The 24,499-nt window shown below is 39.3% G+C and overlaps 2 protein-coding genes across 2 annotated transcripts; one reads left to right on the plus strand and one right to left on the minus strand.

Moving 5' to 3' along the window:
• Positions 1–698: 698 nt before the first annotated feature.
• Positions 699–8,674, plus strand: LOC139462014 (stabilizer of axonemal microtubules 3-like). Its single transcript, XM_071243511.1, has 6 exons — positions 699–940; positions 2,433–2,621; positions 3,439–3,606; positions 5,464–5,684; positions 6,895–7,011; positions 7,788–8,674. Exons 1-6 carry the CDS (start codon positions 830–832, stop codon positions 7,975–7,977), a joined length of 996 nt encoding a protein of 331 aa, XP_071099612.1. The 5' UTR covers positions 699–829; the 3' UTR covers positions 7,978–8,674.
• Positions 8,675–10,311: 1,637 nt separating this feature from the next.
• Positions 10,312–17,628, minus strand: LOC139462015 (uncharacterized). Its single transcript, XM_071243512.1, has 7 exons — positions 17,497–17,628; positions 15,890–16,571; positions 14,282–14,384; positions 13,482–13,657; positions 12,698–12,850; positions 11,882–12,004; positions 10,312–10,518 (listed from the first exon to the last, which is right to left on the minus strand). The coding sequence occupies exons 2-7, from the start codon at positions 16,552–16,554 to the stop codon at positions 10,383–10,385; spliced, it is 1,356 nt and encodes a 451-aa protein (XP_071099613.1). The 5' UTR covers positions 16,555–16,571; positions 17,497–17,628; the 3' UTR covers positions 10,312–10,382.
• Positions 17,629–24,499: the final 6,871 nt, after the last annotated feature.

A 24,499-nucleotide genomic window follows, 5' to 3' on the forward strand; every position in this document is an offset into this window, starting at 1 on the left:
GGATCGATGCTCATGATGATAATCACTGGATTGTCTGGTCCAGACTCGATTATTTACAGACGCCGTCATATAGCTGGAATATTGCTCAGTCCGGTGTTAAACAACATACAAACCAACCAACAACACCCGATCGATTGCGACAACGAAATGGGCAATTAGGTAAAATACACAAAATACTAATTTTACGCTTGCTCTGATTTTGACCACGTGCACACGCCGCTAAAAAGCCCTATTTCAGTTATACCACAGTATGAACCCAATGTCATGCAGGTGATGTCCTCATGGTTAGCCTCTTCTCCCCCCCCCCCCCCCCTTATTTGCCGTGTTGCAAACATACTTGAACCTTTGATCCTGATGAGCTAAAAATAAAGTGGAAATACATTTTACATGTTGCTTAGATTTGATAGTGGTCGCCGATAAATGTTAAGTCATATAGAGTTACTTACCTTATGAAATCATTCGGATTTTGTTCAATGATGTTTCAATGTGTTGGAATGACAAATGCGCATAAACTGGGTTCCTGTCTCCGTTAGCATTCCCACGATACCGTTGAGAATAGAAGAACCAGTTTAAACGAAGGGGAAAGCGGAACTCCACACAGTGACCAACTTCAACCACATTAGTGATCTTAGCGAAGGTAGTACGCGCTGGGATGGAGCTTTGAAAACCCTGCCTGTGTCCGATGTTTTCCGACTGTTACCCACAATACCGTTGTGTTTACATCGTTGCCAAGGAAGAGTTGTGCATGGGGTGACGACGTTGTATCAAGAAAGCATTCGATGTAAACGCAACACTATCTCATCGGGAGGAAGACAAATATACCAGAAAAATGAGCTTCAAGGAAGTGAACAGCGAGAGGCGTCAGGATTGGCATGAAACGAGCGCAGGTGTCGGCCATCATTACAGGCCGGGATATTATTTTCCCAATTCTGAATTTCAGGTAGGCCTTCATTATTCATATCTATTTAACTGTCAAAATTTGTTATACATAAGATATGTTATTACAATGGATGTAATGGGTAATGTTTACGCTGTCCCTGTCTTAATCATATACCATATAGAATGATATATTCCTTTGCAATTTAAAGAAAAAAATAATACCCCCTTCCCGTTATGGTGTTTTATCAGACACATTAAGGGGATATAAATATCTAGATATGTTGTGCAGTGTTTCTAAATTAAGCAAAAAAGTCAAGGTATAAAGGCTGGGACGAGTCCAAATTTACAACCCGGGTACCCACCACCCTATTACCGACTCTACCTGGGTACCCGCTGTAGGTCTCAAGAGATAGGTCCAAATGTCCGACTGAGAGTAGTTTGACCGTAGCCCTGGCAAAATGTAATTAGACACTCATATAAAACATTCTGGTCATGCGTAAAGTGAAGTTGAATGAAGTAACCATAGAGTTCATTAAATATCACGTGATTAACAGGTAGTCCGATGAGTAACCAGGTCCTACTCAGTACCCACCCGACCTGAGTACCCAAGTTACCCGTCCCAGCCCTACAAAGTATCCTTGTCATACCACTAATGTTAAAAGCAGACAATTATTGAGTTCAAACACTGAAATACTTCAGGGACCCTATTGGCCAAGAACTGCAATGGGGTCCTACAGTCAAGAGTGAGTGAGTTGAGTTTATCGCCGCTTTTAACAGTTTTCCAGTTATATCACTGTCTGTCAGCTTAATGAGGGAGGAAAGCCCGAAGTGATGCAGGTCTCAGACATTTACCACTTCGGTGAAACCCACAAGCACGGGTATGGTGCTGACAAACCTAGAAACATTATTGAGGCGAACCGGGATTCGAACCCACAATCATAGGTTTCTGGCATGCTGAAAGGATGCAACACTGCACAGCGAATCTTGGCGCCTTAGACAACTGGGCCCCCTACAGTCAAGACATGACCCTACATCACACGATGTAGGGTCATGTGGACTGTAGGACCCTTCACGGCTCTCGGCTAGCACCCTACCCAAAATTGCACGGTTGTGCCATCAGTGATGGGGCAGTGATTTGACTAGAAATGGTAATGGGACATTTTCATGATATCATCAGATTTTGATTGGTCATTCTACTAGATCATTGTAAATTTGGAAAAATGAAATTAGGTGGATATGAAAATAAACATATGATACAGTCTTAAACTTGATAGTACGTGATGGTTCTGTGCGTTTTTAAATCATGCATGAAACAATTTCTGAGTGTGACGTTGCATGTCTGATTCAATTCCTAATCCAAAACAATAGAGCTTTGCACAGTGAATCCGACAATGGAAGCGCTGCGGAGAGTAAACTGGCTTCAGTCACTTTCAAAAGACCAATACCACCTAGTCCCTAATAGTCAATGTTCCATGATTCCCAGAAACACGTTTTTGTATTCACTGCCACAAAAGGATTTTACTGTATATCATGTATATTATTTATGCTTACAGACACAGATGAGAGAACCACTACCATCAGACCTTGCAAAACCAGATGAAATCACAAGAGATCAAATATTCCAGACAACATATGGAAATGCACATGACAGAAAATACCCAGGAGGAGTGTTTGCCAACACTGTTCACAAAAAAGCTCCAGGACACTGGAAAGTGAATTATGTAAAGGACCTGGCAGAGAAGGTGAGAGCACCTAACAGTTCATACAATAAATTTGTAAAGGTACAGAAATGAGAGTTGCACAAGAATGCAATTTACAAGACATGGACACCTTCTGTTATTTTGGTAAGGGATATGCACTACCTCCCACCTGAACAATTGTTTCTAAGTTTTTCAGACATCATTTGTAACAGACCGCTAAAATAACAGTCGGTTTGGGGCTTTTGCCCTCCACACAACAGCTTAAACAAATGCTTTTAGAATCATATGTAATTATTACTTACCAAAGGTTTTGAGTAAATGAAAAATACTACCCCGTATGTGTTTGTTGAAATGTGGACCCTGGTCACTGATGAGGTTGCTACAAGCACTTTATGGAACTTCTATTTGTTAGTAATATTTTGATGTCTAATTTTCAATGTTTATGAATAACATTGACAGTCAATTTCAAGATTTAAACATGGCAGATAGGTGTACAGTAAAATGCATGTGTACCTGGAGTTAAGCTTTCTGGATGTTTTGAGCTAGTATGCAAGTATTAAGATGTCCCTGGATTGATATTATTTCCACAGCACTCCAATCTCATTATAATCAGATCTTAGTGCTTGCAACTGCTACATTTTGTATAGTGATAGCAGACACTACGATCTGATTTTAATGAGATTAACAATACATGAAATGATGTCAGTCTGTTACATGCTTACATGACAACGAAACTAAATGTTTATTTAATATTGTAAATATAAAAGTCAATGATACTCTTTCCACATGAACTACAACAAATAATTACATTCTTCCTAGTCCTGCATGTTACTTAGCAACGTTTCTCTGAATGTTCCAGCTGGGCAAGGGTGGGTGGCGGAGACCCCTGACGATGGGGAACCAGCAGAGCGAGATGCAGGACAAGTTCTGTGCTGCCCCTGGCATCAGGGAGAAATATCACTTTGAAGATTTTGCTGGACCTCAAAACTTTATTCTACAAGATCATCATAAGGAGGGTCCTTCAAAGGTAAGTCATACATCTGGTGATTGCAAGAAATAAATCCTGGACTCTGTCCCACAAGCGATCTTTGCTACGACTGTGGTAAGACATAAGTTAAAGTATGGAAGTTACGATCATCTTAGCACAAAAGTATGATGTGTATCTATGTGGAACAGTCCCCTAGGCAATACATTTTTGACAATGAATTACATCTTTTATTAATTAGAAATCCAGTGCTCAGATGAACTGTACAAGTGGAATGATATTTTGACCGTTAATTTGAATTTTCTTATATGAATATCACCAATGTAGCATTTGACAGAAATTCCCTCCATGCTGTATTTTTGTAAATTTTGTATTAAGATATGTAAGTTGCAAGATCACATTTCCATTTTTTCTTTGGGTTTTGTGCTTTGTGAATATTCTGGTTAGTAATGTTTCATATACATACTTGATGCCTTGAAAGTTGTATTACTGATCCCAAACTGTCTTGCACCGGAGATAACACTTGGGTAAGATCAAGAAATAGCTCCCCGGAGGTATTACTACAATGAATTTGCATCACCATTGTGACATGACATCACAATCAAATGACATCACTAATTTCTCTACCAATGAAGCCAGTTAGCAGTATCTTTTTGCACAAGACATGGCTAATTACTCTTCATCAGTGGTTTTTGATGATAAATAGAATATCACCCTTGAGTCTTTTGATATCAAATATATCATAAATCAGTAATTTTTAATGTAAGGTTATTAACGATAGACAACTTTTCCACTGGATGAGAGGTCGGTCACATGACCACGAAATGGACGTTCATAGGTGTATGAACGACACAATTTGATGTTCATACGTTTATCATGGGACTGTATTCTTGAAATGACAAGACTACTTACACATTCCTGGGAATTCCCTGGCATGAATACATACAGAAGCTTTGTTTCTGATTAATTAAACCCTTTAATCTTGAACTCATCATTTTAGTATACAATGACAAACATCAGAGAGTTTGGCGAGTTCCTCGCTTCGACTGATCCGTGTCTAGAATGACAGTGACAGTCTACAGCAATCTATGAATTTACCTTAGTACCTTTATCTATTTGACACATCTTTACAATCACTTTTCAATTTTGGGCCAATTGCTCAATGATGATTAACACTTGTAAACGCCGCAGATTCATGAATAACATCTCGGAAATATCTCCCGTCCCGTTTATCTGGTTGGCCATTTTGACATCTTGTACTTTAAGTATTATGATGTGCTATCTTTCTGACTGACTTACTGGGGTAGTTCTTAACAGACCTTAAAGTTTTACTGAAAATAGTATGTTTGCTCTGAGAAATAATGACCGCCTCCGTGGTCTTGTGGTAGAGCGTCCGCCCGGAGAGCGGAAGGTCCAGCGTTTGATCCCGGGCCGCGTCATACAAAAAGACGTTAAAAGATTGTACTTGTTGTTACCCTGTCTGGTGCTCAGCATTAAGGGGCTAAAACAAGGACTGGTCGGCTCGGAGTCAGTATACTGTGTCTGAGTGGGGTATTCATGTTAAACTGCGGCATGGTATCTCAGTGAGCTAGCACTATAAATCGGCATCAGTCCGGACTAGTACAAGCAGCCACACATACACGTACATGCACGTCGCTATATAAGTGCAATAATCTTGGACGCGACGTAAAACCCAATTTCACCTCACCTCACCTGAGAAATAATTCTGAGGCTAGGTAATGATTGGTTGTCCCATTTCTTCAGATTGAAAACTGCTACAAGAATCAGAAATTTTTTGGGTCTGAAATCAGTAGTGAAATTCTTTCATGCAGGGTATTTTTTCTTGATTTTGGGAGGCCCTGCTATATTTTGGTCTAAGAATGGTACATTTTCTTTCAGTATGGCCGTGCAACTACACAAAATCCCAAGCTCCAGGGCAAGCCATTCTATGTGCGAGACAAGGGAGTACTGTCCCTCCTTGACCCCTACCTGTCCACCACCCAGAAAGATCACCGTTCATTCAAACCCGATGAGCTCAAGAAATATCCCAAGAAAGACATAGCAACAACTTGGCAGTGTGAGGACATGCCCAAATCCTGGGGTCATGGCCTCAAACACAAGTGAGTCACGGTGATGGATGAACTTGTACAACTTAGTAAAAACCAGCTAAACTTGAGTTTTATTTTCACAAATCTGTTTTATGTCTGTTTATTTGGTTTGATAATATTTTGATGAAGGTTGAGGTTATACATGTATTATCTAATGGCACAGGAGGACGAGTGATTTAAGGCTTTGCTATTAGTTTGCGGAGTTATGTCCCTTGGAAGTCAGGATTTGCTGTTAGTTTGTTTGAATCTGAGATTTATCAGATTATGAACTGTGGTTTGTCAGCACCATACCCGTGGGTTTCAGTAAATGCATCTTTGACCTGCTAATGACATGGCCTTGTAATGCAAAAAGTAGCAGCTACAAGATATATGGTCACTACCAGGGTCTCAGTACTATATAAAAGTTACAACATGACACTACCAGTGTCTTAATTCTATATAAAAGATTCCTTTTATATAGAACTATGACACTAGTAGTGACTATATTTCTTGGATCTGCTATCTTTGCCTTACAAGGCCCTGTGCTCCTAATATTGAGCTGTCTTTCCACATATGGGGGGCACAGGTGGCCCAGTTGTCTAAGGCGCTGCGATTCGCTGTGCAGAGTTGTGTCCCTTAGGCACGCCAGAAACTGATGATAGTGGATTTGAATCCCAGTTCGCCCTGATTATGTTTCTAGGTTTGTCACCACCATACCCGTGCTCGTGGATTTTTCTGAAGTGGTAAACGTCTGAGACCTGCATTGCTTAGGACTTTCCTCCCACATTAAGCTGACACGCCGTGATATAAGTGGAATACTGTTAAAAACTGCGTTAAACCCAACTCACTCACTCATTCCTTCCACATATACTGACATCCTACAACATAACTGAAATACTGTTGAAGCAGTGTTAAACTCACTCACTCATTTCAATTTTCAAGTTATTTTTTGTTGAATTGGGATAGAATTATTCAAACAATAATTTCTGAAAATAAATTAGTAAGTGCAGTACATTGTGACAACAAGAAATGAGTATGCTGCACAACTGTACAGTTTGCAATGTTTATGCAGTTTTGTATCAAAGTAGCTGATTAAATATAGTTACTGGCTAATGCATAACAGTAGTGCAATAATCATGGACGTGACTTTAAACCCCATTTCGCCTCACCTCACCTTACCTTATCATTTACTGTATAACTATAATATACAAACACATATTTACTAAACTGTCTTTTCTTCTAGCCCATTCCCTAAAGATTCCGTGCCCCGAGAGCCCTTGCCTATGAGAGATACAATGGTATTCCCTACAGCTACAAAGATCCCCCGTCAGCCAAAAGCAATGGTGCCAGTACCTCACTCGTAAGTATATCACATCATGTATGATTTGATTTCACTGACAACCTGCATGTACTGCTTGAGTGATCTATAAGCCAGGTAAAGAAAGAATATACAATATTGTAGTGACATTTACTGGAGAGGGTGAATGAGGACATTGTTTTATTTGAAGTTTTCATTATACTGTCAATATTGCAAAATATCTTAAATTAAGTACCAACTTTTAACATGCACTATTATAAATATATTCCACCAGCTTTGAAGCCTTTGTATAACTGATTTTACAAGGTGACTAATGGGATCGGGTGGTCAAGACACGTTTGATGCATGTCATTGTATCCCAATTATGTAGATACATGCTCATGATGTCAATCACTGGATTGTCTGGTCCAAGCTCGATTATTTACAGACCGCCGTCATATAGCTGGAATATTGCCTAGCGTGGTCTTAAAAAACAAACAAACAAACAACATTATAATAGTTGAATGATGCTGGAAGTTAACATTTACGCCAAGAGTCAAAGCTTCAGCAAGGGGTTTCGAATGTGTTCAGCATGTCTTTCATTCAAATAACAGTTCGAAACATCTGGAAAAAGTGAAGAATTTGCTTGAAATATCCAAAATAGTTTCCATCGGGGCCACGTCTACAAAGTGATCTTAACTCTAAGTCAATATAAAAGAGTTTGGGTCGTACCATAATTTTATCACTAAGAACCGCTTTGTGGAACCAACCCCAAGTGTATGATGCATGTGATACACATAGTGGCAGACATGTAATGTTTATCTTTCTTCATGTACCAGGGGCTTGAAGACTGAATACTCAGACTTGTACATACGTCCATCACACGTTCGGATGAGGGAGAACTTCTACTGTCCAGTGGACACGCCCTACACCCTCCCTACTGCCGGCACCAAGTCTGTCATGACTGCACCCAAGATGTACAACACTGAGTATCAGAACGTTGGTAGCAAGAAACCCATCATTGTGTAATATGTTTGGACACGTGCAAGATGTGAAACAGCCGGTTTGGATGGTACTTCTGAGATATATTGGTGTGGCAATTATGTGATAAAATTTACTGGTTTAATTTCGGAGGACTGAACCTTTTTAGGCTTTAACCCGTAAATCAACAGATTCGTTTTCTCATTGTGAAGTGTCACAATGTAAATACTGCTGACCTTGCAGTAAATTTAGACCTATTGTCAACTATTTTATACATGGGTTTTAACACTTGTTAAATGATATTCTACACGGACACATTTTATAGAATATTGCATTTTACACTTTTATTCTGATTATACAATTACATATATCAATTTATAAAAATTGTAAATGACATAATATATGCATGTGGCATCCAAAACACATTGGTGTGAAATAACAGTTATTGCTATTTTGTTTTCGAGTAAAATTGGGGAAATGATATTCAAACATAATGAACATTGTTAGTACCTTCTTTACAAATGGTAATATCTGGAACTTTCACTGGCTTGGAAACATTGCATAAAAGAAAGATGGTGTACACAAATAAGGGGAAATTATTAAAAATGGACTTAAACTATGTATCATTTAATTGATACTTCTCATCATGTAGGTATGTATGTACATATACTGAAGATGTTGCACATAGATATGTAAATACTTTGTCCTGACATGAGAATATGAGTGTGTGATAAAGAAGGTCTCACGAGGCTGATTCTATTGTAAATAAATCTATTTATGAATTTCAATATGAGTTTGTTATTCATGATGTGTGATAGGGGCAGTGGTTGCCCAGTGGTCTAAGTTCTGAAGAGTTGTGTTCCTGAGGCGCCCAGATCCACTGGTCCATTCATCACCACTTGCATCTTCCTGTCACCTGCAAGGTCTCTATTTGGCTGGCCCTGGATGGCACAAGTTTGTCACGAATGCCACTGGCTGTGGGCTAGAATCCAAGATGTGTCCTGACGATGGATATTGGTTTGTCAGCCATCCAAGGTTGTGGATTACTTCAAAGTGGTACCCACTGAACATCAGTGATCTATTTCTTGGGTCTTTCTTACTGCATTGAGCTGACATGATGTGATATACCTGAAGCTGTTGAGAGCAACTCTCTCACCAATGCTATGTGAGGAGGTGGGATTAGAGGTGAGGGACAGCCAATCATTCTTTACATGACCAGTGAACACATTCTTGCAATACAAGTACATGTCATGTTCCATTAGCAGTGTCATGATTCTAGCACTGGTTTCATCAAGATTTGATGTGTTTCAAAGTCCATCTAATTTAAAACTAAGTTAAAAAATGGACACGTTTTAAATGTTCTGATAAAAAGAACCTAGTCATAATTTTGAGACGGGTTACGATTTTTCAATATTAGAAGGGATTTGTTGCAGGGTGACACACTGTATGTATCAGCGGATCCCATGGGTGCAGGTGTTTTGGAATTATACTTTCGTTTTATAGTTACAGTTTAAACATATTACAACACAGTAACTAACTCATTTGGTGATATGACTTTCATGTGCAAAATGCTTCGCAGATTATATGCATACATCCAATAGTTGCATATTTACATGTGATCCTAACATGCATCCTACTTTCCCAACAGCTGCACCCGTGCTTGTGTTTGTTTCTTTGGGGTTGGTCATTTTGCATAGAAAAAACCACTGATTATTTATTATTTTGGCTACACTTCAGATTAAATAGGTAACCTACCAGATGGAAACCTTGAATCTAGCTGTTTTCGTTTTGTTTATTTTAGTCATCAATATTCAAGATATTGTAAATATTCAACCAAACCAGTGATTGAAAACATGAGCATCAATCCATACCATCGGGACATTATGAAGCACAAACAGCCAAGTCAGAACCTGACCACCCAACACTTATTTTACATGTGGGGGTTCCAGGTAAGAATATAGGCCTCCAATAACCCATGCTGGTCGTAAGAAATTACCAGTCTCGGTGAATTAGTTGAATTCGTGTCATCATACCCCGACCGCATGGATTGTTGCTCATGATATCAACCACTGGATTGTCCAGTCTAGAAGGGATTATTTACAGGCCATTGTCATATTGCTAGAATAATGCTGAGTGCAGCATCAAACAACATAGAACAACACTTTAGATGGCTTTCACAAAAAGTATGAGGTATTGGGGCCCTACATATTTCCTGACCACGTGGGTATGATGGGGTGTAAACACAAAACTGCACATTAGATGGTTCACAAACTTTTATTGTACAATTTATGACATCATAACATCATAAAAAGTGGTTTTTTTTATGGCATCATTTACAAGGCATATATATATACATATATATATATATATATATATATATATATATATATATATATATATAAATGTCATAATATCCAGGCATATTATAACCTTGCTATCACAGCTTGTGACTGTTATTCATTCTTCTTGGCCAGGGGAAAGTTTTCAGTAAAATTACAGTATCTTTGCTGAAGGAGCCACTTCTCCACTGAACTTGCTGGACTGTCTGTGGTGAGATCATCCCGACCCTTATCTATTTCTTCCTGTAGACTGAAAAACGTAATTTGACAATAATTAACCATCAGATTTCCTCCATGCCTGCCTCACAACTAATTACTTGCCCTGCATAATTTTATGGCCCAAAACTTGACAACAGTTTCTACAGATGAGTGAGTGAGTGGGTCAGTTGGGTGTTAACGCTGCTTTGAACCCTGTTCCAGTTATAACTCCATGCGTCAGCTTAATGTGGGAGCAAAGCCCAAAGTGAAGTAGGTCTCTCATATTTCTGGCGTTTCTGGCATGCCCAAGGAATGCAATTTGAATCGTGGTGCCTTAGATGACTGGGACACCCATGCCCCCAAATACAGATGAACAAGTTATATATTCCAAAATAAATTCATTAATTATGATGCCTTGTTTCTTTGCTTCATGAAAATTAGAATGAACATAGTCCTACCCCACATTAATCAACTACATTGGTCGACAGTTAATGTAAACAGATGCCTTGTACAAATTGTTCTAAAACGGATAGAAAATAAACACAGCATAGAACCCTACCATTTACTCATTCACTCTGTCAGAAAAGGACAATTATAACCTTGCAAGATTGCATTTACTTTTGTTGAATTCAAATTGCAACCTTTTATTTAAATTTCTTATTATATTTCTTTATGTGGCTGTAGTCTGATGGTAGATGGCATACATATCACTACATCCACCAGCCTGGCCTTGCTAGAGTAATTCAATGGCGCCATATGTAAATCCAAAAACACAATTCATTATACTAAAGTTAGTATATTAATAAACAAACCAGTTATGAACTGGTTTTTTGCCTTTGATGTTTTCAAACATTACTGGAGAAATAATGTCATTGTAACCATGGTTGCCAAAGACAAGGCATTTTATCAACTGAAGGCTTTTTCAAGGCAGATTCAAGTTGAAGACCTTTCAAGGCACCACTTCTAATTTTACGCCTTTAAGCCTGTGCAAACCATGTATATCACCATTCTTTGTTCTCATTGTGATATGACGCCATTGGGGTTTCGGCACACATACCCTACACAATGTCTAATGCACCTGACATTTGAACATTTCATTTACTGCTTTACATCTTACAACAAGAACAAGCACAATGGTAGGAATTGTCTTACAAAACGTACTAACATCAACTGATACTTTTCATTGTGAAGTTAGTGAGGGCTATTTTATGCCTTAATTAGCAATATTACAGCTTTCCTATATTGATAGCATGGGCAATAATAACAACCATTGGGCAATGATGACAAACACTCAGTCCTGTCTCACATCTTGACCACTGAAATTTAGTTAGCTCTCAACATAGCGTGTTGAGGACCTATACTATAATTTTCCCTATTTTTCAAAGATAGTTACATATCCTACCCTACTATGTTACCTGTGTATATTCTGTAGCACCTGACTGGCTGTAAGTTCCCCGCGGCGGACAGACAGGATGACTCTCCTCTCCTCACTCCCCTCTTCTCGGAATACACGGATAGGTCCCTTCTTCACCACATCTCTGACAAGACAGATCATAAAATGGACTATTCTCCGTATTGTGAGTCCAAGCAAATCGGACTGAAGTCATTCGAAACCCATTTTGCGTGTGTACAATCTCAATGAAATCAGATCATTTACTCCGACATCTCATGTAAACTCTAAACTCATCTCAGAACCAACTTTGAACACCCAATTTATATTCGTGGGTTCCTGAGCCAATCAGATCTCAGGTTTCCAAAATGATTCAGCTTCATGTGTTTACCTTTGATGGTACTTCCTTCTGGGTGTCGATGCCATGGAGTTCAGAAACAACAGGGTGTATAAAAAATCCACAATTATATAATTGTTTTATTTATCTATCTACATATGAAATTTGTCATTTTATTTTTTTTCCGAGATACAGAAATCAGATATGCTTGTCTGAATGTGTCAGTCACTCCTGATAAATTTAGAAACATCCATTTTGATTGCCTAGACTAGACTAGAAAGTTCACCTGATGCGACCTCTGACAGAGATGTCCTCAAATCTTCATCAGAATACCCATGAAGCATTTAGGTTTCAAGTGATAACCTTTCTCCGTTCCCACATGATGATGATGATGATGATGGATGCTGTTGATGCTACTGCTACTACCATTAATCACCACCACTACCACCACTATCTCTACCACAATCACCTTCATCATCAGAATCATACTCCTTAATATAATACCTTGCATTCTGGAGAAGTCGGATGATGATGTAACAGAGCTTGTTGATCTTAGCTGGAAGGTCACTGTGACCTGGGTTTTCATCACACCACTTTCTGTACTGTTTGACCCCATTTGAACCCTGAGCATCTCGTAAATACTTGTCCAGACATTGTCTACATGTGGTAAAGAATATAGAATAAATAACTATAGGTTAATCAGAAAAAGGAAGCATTATTAAAAAAACCATTGTAGGAGATGGATTGGATATATATATGGAAAGAAACTTATGCAAATACACAGTACTCATTTGTACTCAGTCCCCTGGTTCATCGTTCACAGGCCTGAGACTAATGAATGAAAAAAAAAATTTGAATGTCACACCACCATAGAGGTGACTGCAAAACAGTACTGAAAGATAACTGTTTTTTAAATTAGTATAAAGATTTTTATACATATCGACCCATAAATATCGGGATAGAATAGAAAGGCGACTGCTTGTCATAAGAGGCAACTAATGGAATCGGGTGGTCAGGCTCGCTGACTTGCTTGATGCATGTCATCGTATCCTAATTGTGTAGATCGATGCTCATGATGTCAATCACTGGATTGTCTGGTCCAGATTCGATTATTTCCAGACCACCGTCATATAGCTGGAATATTGCTGAGTGCAGTGTTAAACAACAAAAAACAAAACAAACTTTTATACATATCATTCACTATTTCTTAAAAACAGTGGACATAAAATCTCAAGGTTATTTTCATTTAACATTATCGTAGCATAATACAGATATATCTGTGACTGACCTTGTGAGCATGAGTGGCGCAAGCTGTGTGAGCTGCCTCCACTGTGGGGAGCTATGGATGACAGTAGACTGGTTCAGGTACAGAGTCTCCATACACCGTGGGTCTCCTCCACAGAGCAGCTCACAGTAACGGTGCAGTTCAAGAATTGTGTAGTCACATCGCTCTCGGTCACTGTTCTGAAACATGTCAAGACATGTTTGAAACTCTGGCCTTTGAAAGGCATTTAGAAGTGATTCACATAAGGAAGACAATATATGGATGTCAACTTCTTTATTATGAGGAACACAACGTTTCGGAATATATGCTCACTCCTTCATCAGGTGAATGAAGGAGTAAGCATATACTCCGAAATGTTGTATTTCTCATAATAAAGAAGTTGACATCCATATATTCTCTTCCTTATTTTTTAATCAGTAAGCTGGTCATTAAAAACATGCAGTTAGAATGAATTTTCCCTGGGTGATTTTGTCTGGTAAAATAATCCAGGTTTAATATTTATTTCTATGCATGAAGATTGTCTGGATTTTAATGGATGGGTTTTCTTTTCATCACGTAATTGTGCTGTCATGGTTTCTAACCAGAATTAAAGGTCCCAGAAACAATTTGCTAGACAACTCCCAAATGTCAGTACTAAAATATGGAAAATGGTACTTACTCTACCAAATTCTAACATTTATCTCATAGTTGAAGAAAATGAGACTGACATGTTTTATTTTTCCAAGAAAGAATCAGAATAAGATAGCAACATTGCATAGCCCCCATCGCCCACCCAGAACGAAGGCATCACTCTGGACATCCACCTTGATTGTCTGTTTTGGAGGATTGAAGCCCAGGAGACTAGCAGTGTCCGCCTGATACACAATAAACACATCGATGTCGCTCTCCGGCCCATCCAGGTTGTATCTGAAGGGAAAATGGTCACCATGAGTGCACAACAAAGATGACCCTACACAAAAATAGACAACTGTTTTGTTTAAACATGGAATACACAAAACTAAAAAGCCTTCCAATAAAATTACACTCATGTGCGAAAGAAATTGTGTGTGAAGTTTCTGAATCCATTTAAAACTACGGTAACAGATGGGTCCAGGAAAAGGGTGTCATGAGGACTTCCTGTAACGATTCAGCGATAGAGATACCAGAGTGATTGCGATAACTATCAGGATACATACAGCATTCTTGTGTGATATACTCCTTGCTCCTTGTGACTCAGCGAACAAGAGGTTGCTTCTATCAACCACTTTGTATTAATCTTGCATTAACATAAGTTCGTTCTTTTAATATTATGCAATCAGATTTAGCATTTTGTTTAGAAATAAGCAAATACTCAGTGTTAGCCTGGGTAGTTTGCAAATATTACATTTTGAAAACATACTTTCTTAAAAAATGATCCATTAAATAGGAGAAGTATGGTGTTGGTATTGACAGGTGTAACATCATGAAGCATTGAAATATTGGTGAATTGTGAAGCTCCTTGTCTTGGGTATCTATAAAAATAGAATGGTGATATGATGCAAAATCAAGGATTTGCTCAAATTGTAGATAATAACACTTATATCATGTATATAGAGAATCTCACCCAAGGGTCTTTTGATATCAAATATATCAACACGGGTTGATAACTGTTTAAAACTCTGAGGAAGGTTTTACTTTTTATCAACAATTGTTGATCTGATATCAAAAGACACAAGGGTGATATTCTATTTATCATCCAAAATCATTCTACCAACTTGTTTAGTTTGTAAACAGTTATAACCAATGTCTTGAGTCGTCAAAACTACGGCTAACCAGCTTCAGTGATGTCATTTGATTGTAGCGTCCTGATGATGTCACAATGGTCTGCAATCCATTGTTATACAATTTCACTGTAGGAGATATTGCCTGATCTCACCAAATCGATATCTCCTGTGGAAGCCAGTTTTGGACAATAAATGGTGTAACCGATGTCATTTGTCACTTCACAAAAGCAAAATATAGCTGAAGGGGTCGTTGTCGGCACAAGTATGACAGATATGTACCCCAAGTACATATTCAGAATACAGAAAAGTACCTGGTACCCTTAATGGTGGACGAGTCCACAATCCTCAACCTGAAACTGGTTCAAGTTGTAGTTTTGGTTTGTCTTATTACGGGTGTATGCTGGAATGCTTTGCATTGCATTGCGGAATACGAAAGTACTGTACATTTGTCACTGTGTATGCTGTTTTTTTAAAAAGCGCGCTGGAATGCATCTCACACCACAGGTTGACAGTTCCGATCCAGAAACTGAAAAATTCTTTCATGTTCAGTGTCAAAGAACTGGTTAAGCGTGCAGCGCAGTGAGGAATGGACTCATCCTAGGGTACCTCGGGTACATATCTGTAGTACCTGTGCTGACAACAACGCCTTCAGCCAAAATAGATGCACACCTTTGACTTCCAAATGGACATGCTAAATGAACTCTGCCCAGCTCCCTCTCAACCTTCTCAACAACACTTGCCCAATAATCATTCACACTCCCACAGTCATCTGATTCCAGAAAAGGTGGTGGACGTTGAGCTGTCTTTTCATTCTCTTTTTCTTTACGTTTCAATGTCAATTCACTGTATAATTTCTCAACAAGACGGCACATTCTCTCACCAATACTAGGTGTCAGCTCTTGCCAGTTTCTTGACTTATTCACAGGTGCACCATCTGGAAGCAAGAACTCAGTCTCTGTAAATGGAACACACTGCTCACTGAATTCACTCAGAAATAAGTATTTCCATACAACTCGAAAATAATGCCATTGGATTGTCTCCCCTGATTCTCCATCTACTTGGCCTTTCTCTTCTTTGTCATCTGGCTCATAGTCCCCAGGCCTGTCAATCATCTCACAGTAACCATGCCAACCATGACAGTTGTTTACACTGAATATCAACACCACACGACCCTCTTGGAGGCCTTGAGACAGAATGGTTCTGGGCTGTTCTTGAGAGTTGGTTCTGTCTCTACAGGCCCAGATGCCAGAAACACAACACTTCTTCAGAGATGCGATGTTGGCGCATTTAGCAATGAAGTACCTAGCTTCAGGGTTCTTGGTCTCAGCTGCCATCAGAAATATGTCGTCCCCTAAAGAATTAAACAAACAAATGGTGTCAGGAAGCAGAAAAAAATCAACTGTTGTAAATCGGTTGGAAGAGAAAACATTGTGAAAAATTGAAAACGGTACTTTTTTAATAAGATTTCCTTTCAGTAAACATGTAGTAGTGTTCTGAGTATTAGTATCATAACAGCATATACATATATTACTCAAAACAAGTTAACGACCACCAAATTCTTTGATGTTACTACAGTTAATCCAACACGGCATGACAGATTAACTATAGTAATGTGAAAGAATTACGTGATGCCTGTACTACACACAAAAAATGTTTCTAAATTTCATCAACAATATTGTGGTTAAAGGCATGTAACATATTCATGACTGGGGTAAGTATTACAATATGAATGTGACTCTTCAAACAGGATGAATTTATACAAGAAAGAATGGAAATTTACTAACTATAGATAGTCAAAGTATTTGATTATCCGATTTCTTCCCCATTTCATTGCAACTCTCGAACCTATTGGCAGTCCTTTGCTTCATCCACAATACCTGATCTTGTCATTAATGTCTTCGCATTGAACCATGCACACTGTTAATGCACTGACAATTTGATTAAGTGTTACATTCCTAGACAGGTCACAGAGTTTGGCTGTAGATACTACCCATATATCTTTAAATGGCATTTTAGACATGTATCGAGGACTTATATGAACTTCTTTCTTTCAGTGTAACATTTAAGTGCAGGTAACCACGGGGAACTACGGCATTAAACATACAAGTCAAACTTAACACTCTTATGAACATTATCACCCATGGAGAATGTATAAAATGTAGTTTCTTAAAAAAATGTTTGTACAAGTTTAGAATTTCCTCCCTCTCTAACCAAAGCGCTCGTAAAAGTAACAAGGAAATGGTGACAATCAAGACAAAAGTTGCATAGTACTTCACCAAATTAGATGACAGTCATGAGGCTTCAGCACAACTTCTCACATCTGCACACAAATTGTATATTGTATTTTTCGTGCGCTTGGAATGAAAGTTGCTCACACAACTGCGACATTTTGCGACATTGTGCAATTGAAATCGCCCAAGCTCCTCACAGCGATATCCCGTTCGCGGAGCTCTCTAATACCGAGCAAGCTCCTCACAGCGATAGTCCGCTCGCAGAGCTCTCTAATAACGAGAGCGTAACGAAGGTGTCACGCGCTGGTAAGGAGCTTGGGAGCGTGTTTTTACAGGGAGGTAGCTTTGTCAAGCAACTGCAGAACGTAATAAACTTCCTAAGCAGCAGGACATTTCAAGTTCGAATCGCTAAAGTGAGCAATGTTGTTCTCGGCCACAGTTGCCCTGTTATGCAATTGATTTCAAATAAACGAATAAATAAAAATCCCTGCGAAGCTCACGTTAAATACCACAGCAAATATTTGGTTTGGTCTGTTTGCTTCTCATTCTCTTATAACGTATTGCCAGGCAACTGCCAGGCTCATTTCTTACACATGACATTCAATTTTAATTGAATTAAAATTTTGAATTGCTACTTCTTGTCATTTTTTCAGTTACTTGGTTAAACCTGGGATTTGAGGTTTTACATTCAAAGTAAAACTGCCTAAACGAAATTAAACCTCATAATGGGTTTTACTTTGAAAGTAAAACCTCACAATAGGTTTTAATGCCTATAGAAAGAACTCTCTTACTTAACAGAGATCCCAATGAATAGGTTTATAATATAGGATAAAACACGCCTCCGAGGTTTTGGTTGAAAATGTAAAACGGCGAGCGAGGGAAAAGCCTTATCCAACTTATGAAGCGTCTTAATGCAAGAACTACCATAAAAAAACAACAACATCGGAATACCTTATTGTGAAACAATACAGTGTATCGCGGTATAACAGGCATTCGCATCAAGAGGCATTGTAAAACCTAGGTATTACAATTGAAATGTATTCACCAGGTCCCAGGCCATGTTGATATTGCCTGCCTGGGAAGTTTACCAACATTTTGAAGAACCTTCTGTTACCGTAGTGTGGCCAGATGTTTTTAGGTTAGTGGACACTCTTTCCTATTCAAAGAACAATCATATTACCCGAACCACCTATTGCTCGGATAACCAACTCTTCTGAAGGATGAGTGGCTGGTGTGTCATCGCACCGAGACGACGTAGTTAAAGCTCACAATCTCTGCGTGGTTTGCTTGATCCATGCACACATCAAACCGTACCCATGCCCATAGGTTTGCAGCAACGTCGCGCACTTGTAGACGCCCAGCACACCTTTGAACAAAGCGACAACTATCATAGGCCGATGTTAATGATTGGGAGTTTAAAAGATCGTCTTACTAGAACATATCACAAAGTTAAGTAAATTTATTTTGCTATAAGAACGGCTAAAGATCGCCAACAACTGAAGTTCGATCCCCATACTAGGGACCATGGGGACTTACAGTACTTTTGCTACCTGCATGGACCCCATCAGGATAACATCACCCCTTCGGGTGTTTGCAATTATTGACACATTTAGCTTAGCATTAAAACAACACATATACTACGATTAAAACGTAGTAGGAATAATCTACTTTGAATGACGTGGTCTTACATACCCTCTCCAGGGGACAATTATTTTACACTAGTTCAACCCCCTTCGAGGGAACTGCCACTAACAATCTTGGTTAGCTCATTTACGCTGCCAATTATATGAAAAAAAACCGTCCTCGGCCCAATTCCACAAAGCTAACTTAGCACTACGATGATAGTAAATTCCATACTTTAACAAAGACTTACGATCATCGTAGCACTAAAATCGCTTTGTGGAACAGGGCCCTGTATTTTAAACACAACAATTTCTTTTAAAAAACAATCACTAAATGAGAACTTATATCAGAAAGATTCTTTATGGGTGAAACTTTCAAATAGTCTTCCCTTGTGATGGAAAAATCAATACAGTCAAGCAGGACATGCTTGACGGTGAGTCTTTCATCACAAGGGATACAGAACGGAGGATCCACAACTTTCAACAAATACTTGTGTGTATATCTGGAATGGTCAATGCGACATCGTCGCATAATGACCTCTTCAAATCTGGACTGACAGCTCAAGTAGGTACAACCTATAGTTGGTTTAATTTTATGTGATTTATTAAAACCTATTTGGATGCCCCCCTTCTTCAGTATTATATCTCTGATGTAACATCTGATGACAGGTCTGATATCGCTGTAGGGGATGAGAATTGGTGTCACAGATTCGTGGAGTTTTAGCATCAGCATCAGCAACTGAGATATAAATTGAGACAAATGGCCTCGCAATCCAAAGATAGACACATGCATGCTGTTTGTTTATAATGGCACCCTTAACACACACACACACACACACACACACACACACACACACACACACACACACACACACACACTCTTTTCAAATATACTTTCATATTATTTATATAGTAAAATTTGACTTTTGTTCTTTTTCATATAACTGCATATGTCACACTCATTTATTTAATAAATATGATTGTTGTCCAGATATCAATATTGTTTTGTGGTTACAGTTACGTTTTTAACGTGGATTTTGGCCAAAGTTGTAAACGTCAAAGTCCTACGACACTTTGGGGCTCTTTCAACATTGAGTCGCCACACCGTGATAGAAATGAAACACACCTCCATACAGGCATCAGGACATACAGGGTTTCAAAGGCAAAGGTGAGGTGAGTTGAGGTGAAATTGTGTTTAACGTCGCGTCCAAGATTTTTGCACTTATATAGCGACTGTGTGTGTGTGTGTGACGCCGATTTATAGTGCTTACTCACTGAGATACCATGCCGCAGTTTAACATGAATACCCCACTCAGATACAGTATACTGACTCCGAGCCGACCAGTCCTTGGCCCCTTAATGCCGAACGCCTGACAGAGTAACAACAAGTACCATCTTATAACGTCTTTTGCATGGTATGATGCGGCCTGGGATTGAACCCTGGACCTTCCGCTTTGCGGGCGGACGCTCTACCCCAAGACCACGGAGGCGGTCTTAAGGCAAATGCCCTTTCATTATATGGTTATTTCCGTGGTTTTACAATATGTTTATTTCGCATCGCATTTTGTGTATTTTTTCAGTTCACGTTAGCCGGTGTTCGAATATTGTGTTTTACTATTCAGTAAATGTCGAATACTAAACGAGCTCCCGTGTAGTACCAATTTTATGAAACGAGTGAATATTTGTGGTATCTGACGAGCGAAAGCGAGTCAGATACCACAACTATTCACGAGTTTCATAAAATTGGTTTTACACGGTAGTGAGTTTAGTATTTTATTTATTACTTGCCATTTAAAACGTTTTTAGAATTATACTGTCGAGTGTGAATAGGCTGACACCTACACGATCCACGGCATAATACAATTGAGTTTAACAGAATAATACTTCAAACACGTCAAAAGTTGAAAGTTAATACCATACAACGGTCTACCTTTAGAATTCAGGTGTCCATTCCACAAAATTATCGTAGCATTAAGGTTATCGCAACTCACATACTTAAACTTAGACCAACGACTGTCGTTGCGCTACAGCACGATTGCCTTGTGGAGCAGGGCCTTGCACCTCAAAGTTTACAATCACGTCACAATACCCGATGACGTAATTTTTGGAATAGTGTTGCAAGATCCTTCGGCGAAACAATGCCATGTGACGTCAGCCTAGCAACAAGGTTGCTGGGGTCATCGTGTGTGCTAAGCTCCTCTCAGTGATCTAACATCTCCACACGCAATGTTGTTGAATAAGCCAAGGGATGTTGAGAGCTTTCAATATTTGTTCGTGAAACGTGTTCCGAGAGTACATAAGCACGCATTTTGGTATTACACAATGTGTACAGCTGTACACAATATGTACAGCTGTATGTTTATTAAACGGGTGATCTCTTCACGGGCAAGTAATAAAGAACATAAAGAAATCTACATGTTTGTTGTTTTAACACCGCACTCACGAATATCCCAGCTATATGACGGCGGCCTGTAAGTAATGGAATCTGGACAAATCAGTGATTGATATCCTGATCAACTATCCACACCGTGCGGGTACGATGCCTCGCCATCAACCATGAATCCGACCACCTGGGATTCTGTAGAAGATGGTCGTCACCCGATCCACGAAGTCGCCTCTAACGACCAGCATAGATTGCTAAGACTTTATATATTAAAAAGGAATGCCTACGGGGTAAACATATTTAGAAATCTCAGCAATGTTATTTTTTCTATTGTTGTATTTTCGTCGACTGAGCCAGACATAAATAGGAAAGTCTTCATGTGCTTACTGATATCGATTACATTTGACAAATAAACAAACCGCTGACCTTCAGAAACTAAATCCGGCAATTAACCTCTCTCGCTCAACTGCCATATTGAAATGGAAAACCGTCCTCGCTCCGCTATATGAATTGGTGATGACGTCAGTCAACTGAAATGGGTATGTGCGTTTACTAAATCTCAGAAAACAAACTGCCTTACTACCTCCAATAAACGCCGTGTAAGCACACGTGAAGACCCTACGTGGTCGCAATAGGCGCCCGAACTAAATTTATAATTAGGCCCGGGTCAGTTATATATGTTAACTGAGAAGGAGTGAGTTCAGGATAACGCCGCTTTGAACAATAATTCTTTCACGGCGTGTCAGCTTGATGTGGGATGAAACCCCGAAGTGATGCAAGGGTTAGACGTTTACATTCTGCTAAAAATACCCAGAACTTTTGCCCCGATAAGCTACCCCTATGTATTGAGATCAGAGAACACCTCCCTAAGGAGTCATGTCGGGTGAACTTTCTAATCAGCCGACTATGCTTGTCATAAGAGGCGACTAACGGGATCGGTGGTCAGGCTCGCTGACTTGGTTGATGCATGTCATCGATACCAATTGCGTGGATCGATGCTCATGATGGATCACTGGATTGTCTGGTCCAGACTCGATTTATAACAGACCGCCGTCATATAGCTGGAATATTGTTGAGTGTGGCGTTAAACAACATACCAACCAACCAACCAATGTTACAGCTCGTCTGAATTAATATGGGAGCTGGTGCTTGTTGGAGGAACTACGGTACATTCAACTGTCATGCTAGTTGAAAAAGGTGACACTGGCATCATTAAACAAAAATAGAGTCAATGTGTGTCATTTTTATGTTTTCTTTTTCTAAGTTAATTTGTTTCTCGCTGGCTTTGTAAATCTGGAAAATGATCAATGTTTTGTGCACTAATAATTCAAGCCGTGATGACACAAGCCATTGCATAGTTCCGAGTTGTGTGGCGCTGCAGTCATCATATTTTTCAGGCTATATCACGACGGCGTTAAAATAATCGAGTCTGGGCCAGACAAACCAGTGGTTGATAGTACGGGTACCACACAATATGAACCACGTCCTTCAGTCGGCTCATATTGCCCGAAAGACAGCATGGGGGTCGTGTGCACCTATTCCGAGTCGTAATCCACTGATTGAATAACTGAAAGCTTTAATGGCGCTTTGGACAGTATATTTTTGTTGTTACAGCGTGTCGGCTTCATGTTATAATAATATCAAGGTGTTTATTACTTTTGTACACCTGAAGGGTCTATGATAGGGTGAATGTGTAAGTATTTGAGCTTTGACCAGACAGACCAGTGATGGACGGAATGCAAAACGAGTGTATTAGTGAGTGAGTATGGTTTTACGCCGCTTTTAACAATATTACAGCATTAACACGGCGGGGTACACCAGAAATGGGCTTCACACATTGTACCCATTTGGGAAATCGAACCCGGGTCTTCGGCGTGACGGGCGAACGCTTTAACCACTAAGCTACCCCACCGCCCCAAAACGCCCATAAAGCACTGATCTATATGTAATAATGGGCGATAGGGCAGCCCAGTTCGTCTCGCAGGTGTGATATGATGTAAGTCCCCTGCTGTAATATTACTAAAGCCGGTGTAAAACCACACTCATTCGTCCACTGAAGTTTATACGCGCAGAATCCTCACAGGTATCGTTACTGCTTTCGGGTGTCCAGTACGACCCTATTACAGTTACTAAAAGTATTGCCGTTCTTGATCATCATGGTCATTTAAGCCATGACTGTGCAAATAGTCTTGTGAGCATCGGCTCAGCTCCGTCCAGGCGTGATTGGTCAAACGACGCTTACAATTGTCTCCATCAGCATTCATACACGCATAATAAAGAAACGCAACACCAGCTTTATACTCACATAAGTTTTACTTACTCTCAGCCCATCTATCAATACACGACAGGATCAGACCGGCCAGGCTCGTCACTAACTGGGGAGAACTTAGATCGATCAGGATTCGACTCGATCGATTGCAAACCGCGCTCTCTTCTCCTAATGTTGAAGGTATCATTTTATAGTGGTCGGGCCTGGCCTGTCTTTGTCACATGGCACAATACCTCATTTTCATTCGTTAAAAGTTAGATCTGACCATGAACTCATGTGTGTCGTGTGTGTCGAATACAATTTTCTCGATGTTTTTTCAAGGCGTAAGAATTTGAACCATACTGTCATACACCCATGGCATAAAATCACATGGACTAAATTCTGAACTCCAACTATGAATTCTTTATTATATTTATTTGTCATGATCATGGATATTCAAGTCACTTAAATATGTGAGTCAGAATTCTTCATGAAACATTACAAACTGTCATGTAGCAAATTGAAGCATACTTCCATACTTAAGATAATGTAAGTTTCAAATCTTTCACGAAGCGCATGTACTTCGCATATGTAACTTCATGTCAAATATGACTCCGCAACATCCTACAACACCAAGCATTTATTTTGTCATATATTTATCAAACTCGTACATATTGCATAAGACATTATTCTAACAAATGTTCGTGAGTAACCGCAAGATTACCGTAACATTTGTTTCATTATTTATATGTTGCAAAATGTTTTGCCAAAAATGTCATTTGGCTAACAAAGTTA

Source organism: Haliotis cracherodii, unplaced genomic scaffold, assembly GCF_022045235.1.
Source record: "Haliotis cracherodii isolate W230 unplaced genomic scaffold, xgHalCrac1.p SCAF_15, whole genome shotgun sequence".
Classification (NCBI taxonomy): Eukaryota; Metazoa; Mollusca; class Gastropoda; order Lepetellida; family Haliotidae; genus Haliotis; species Haliotis cracherodii.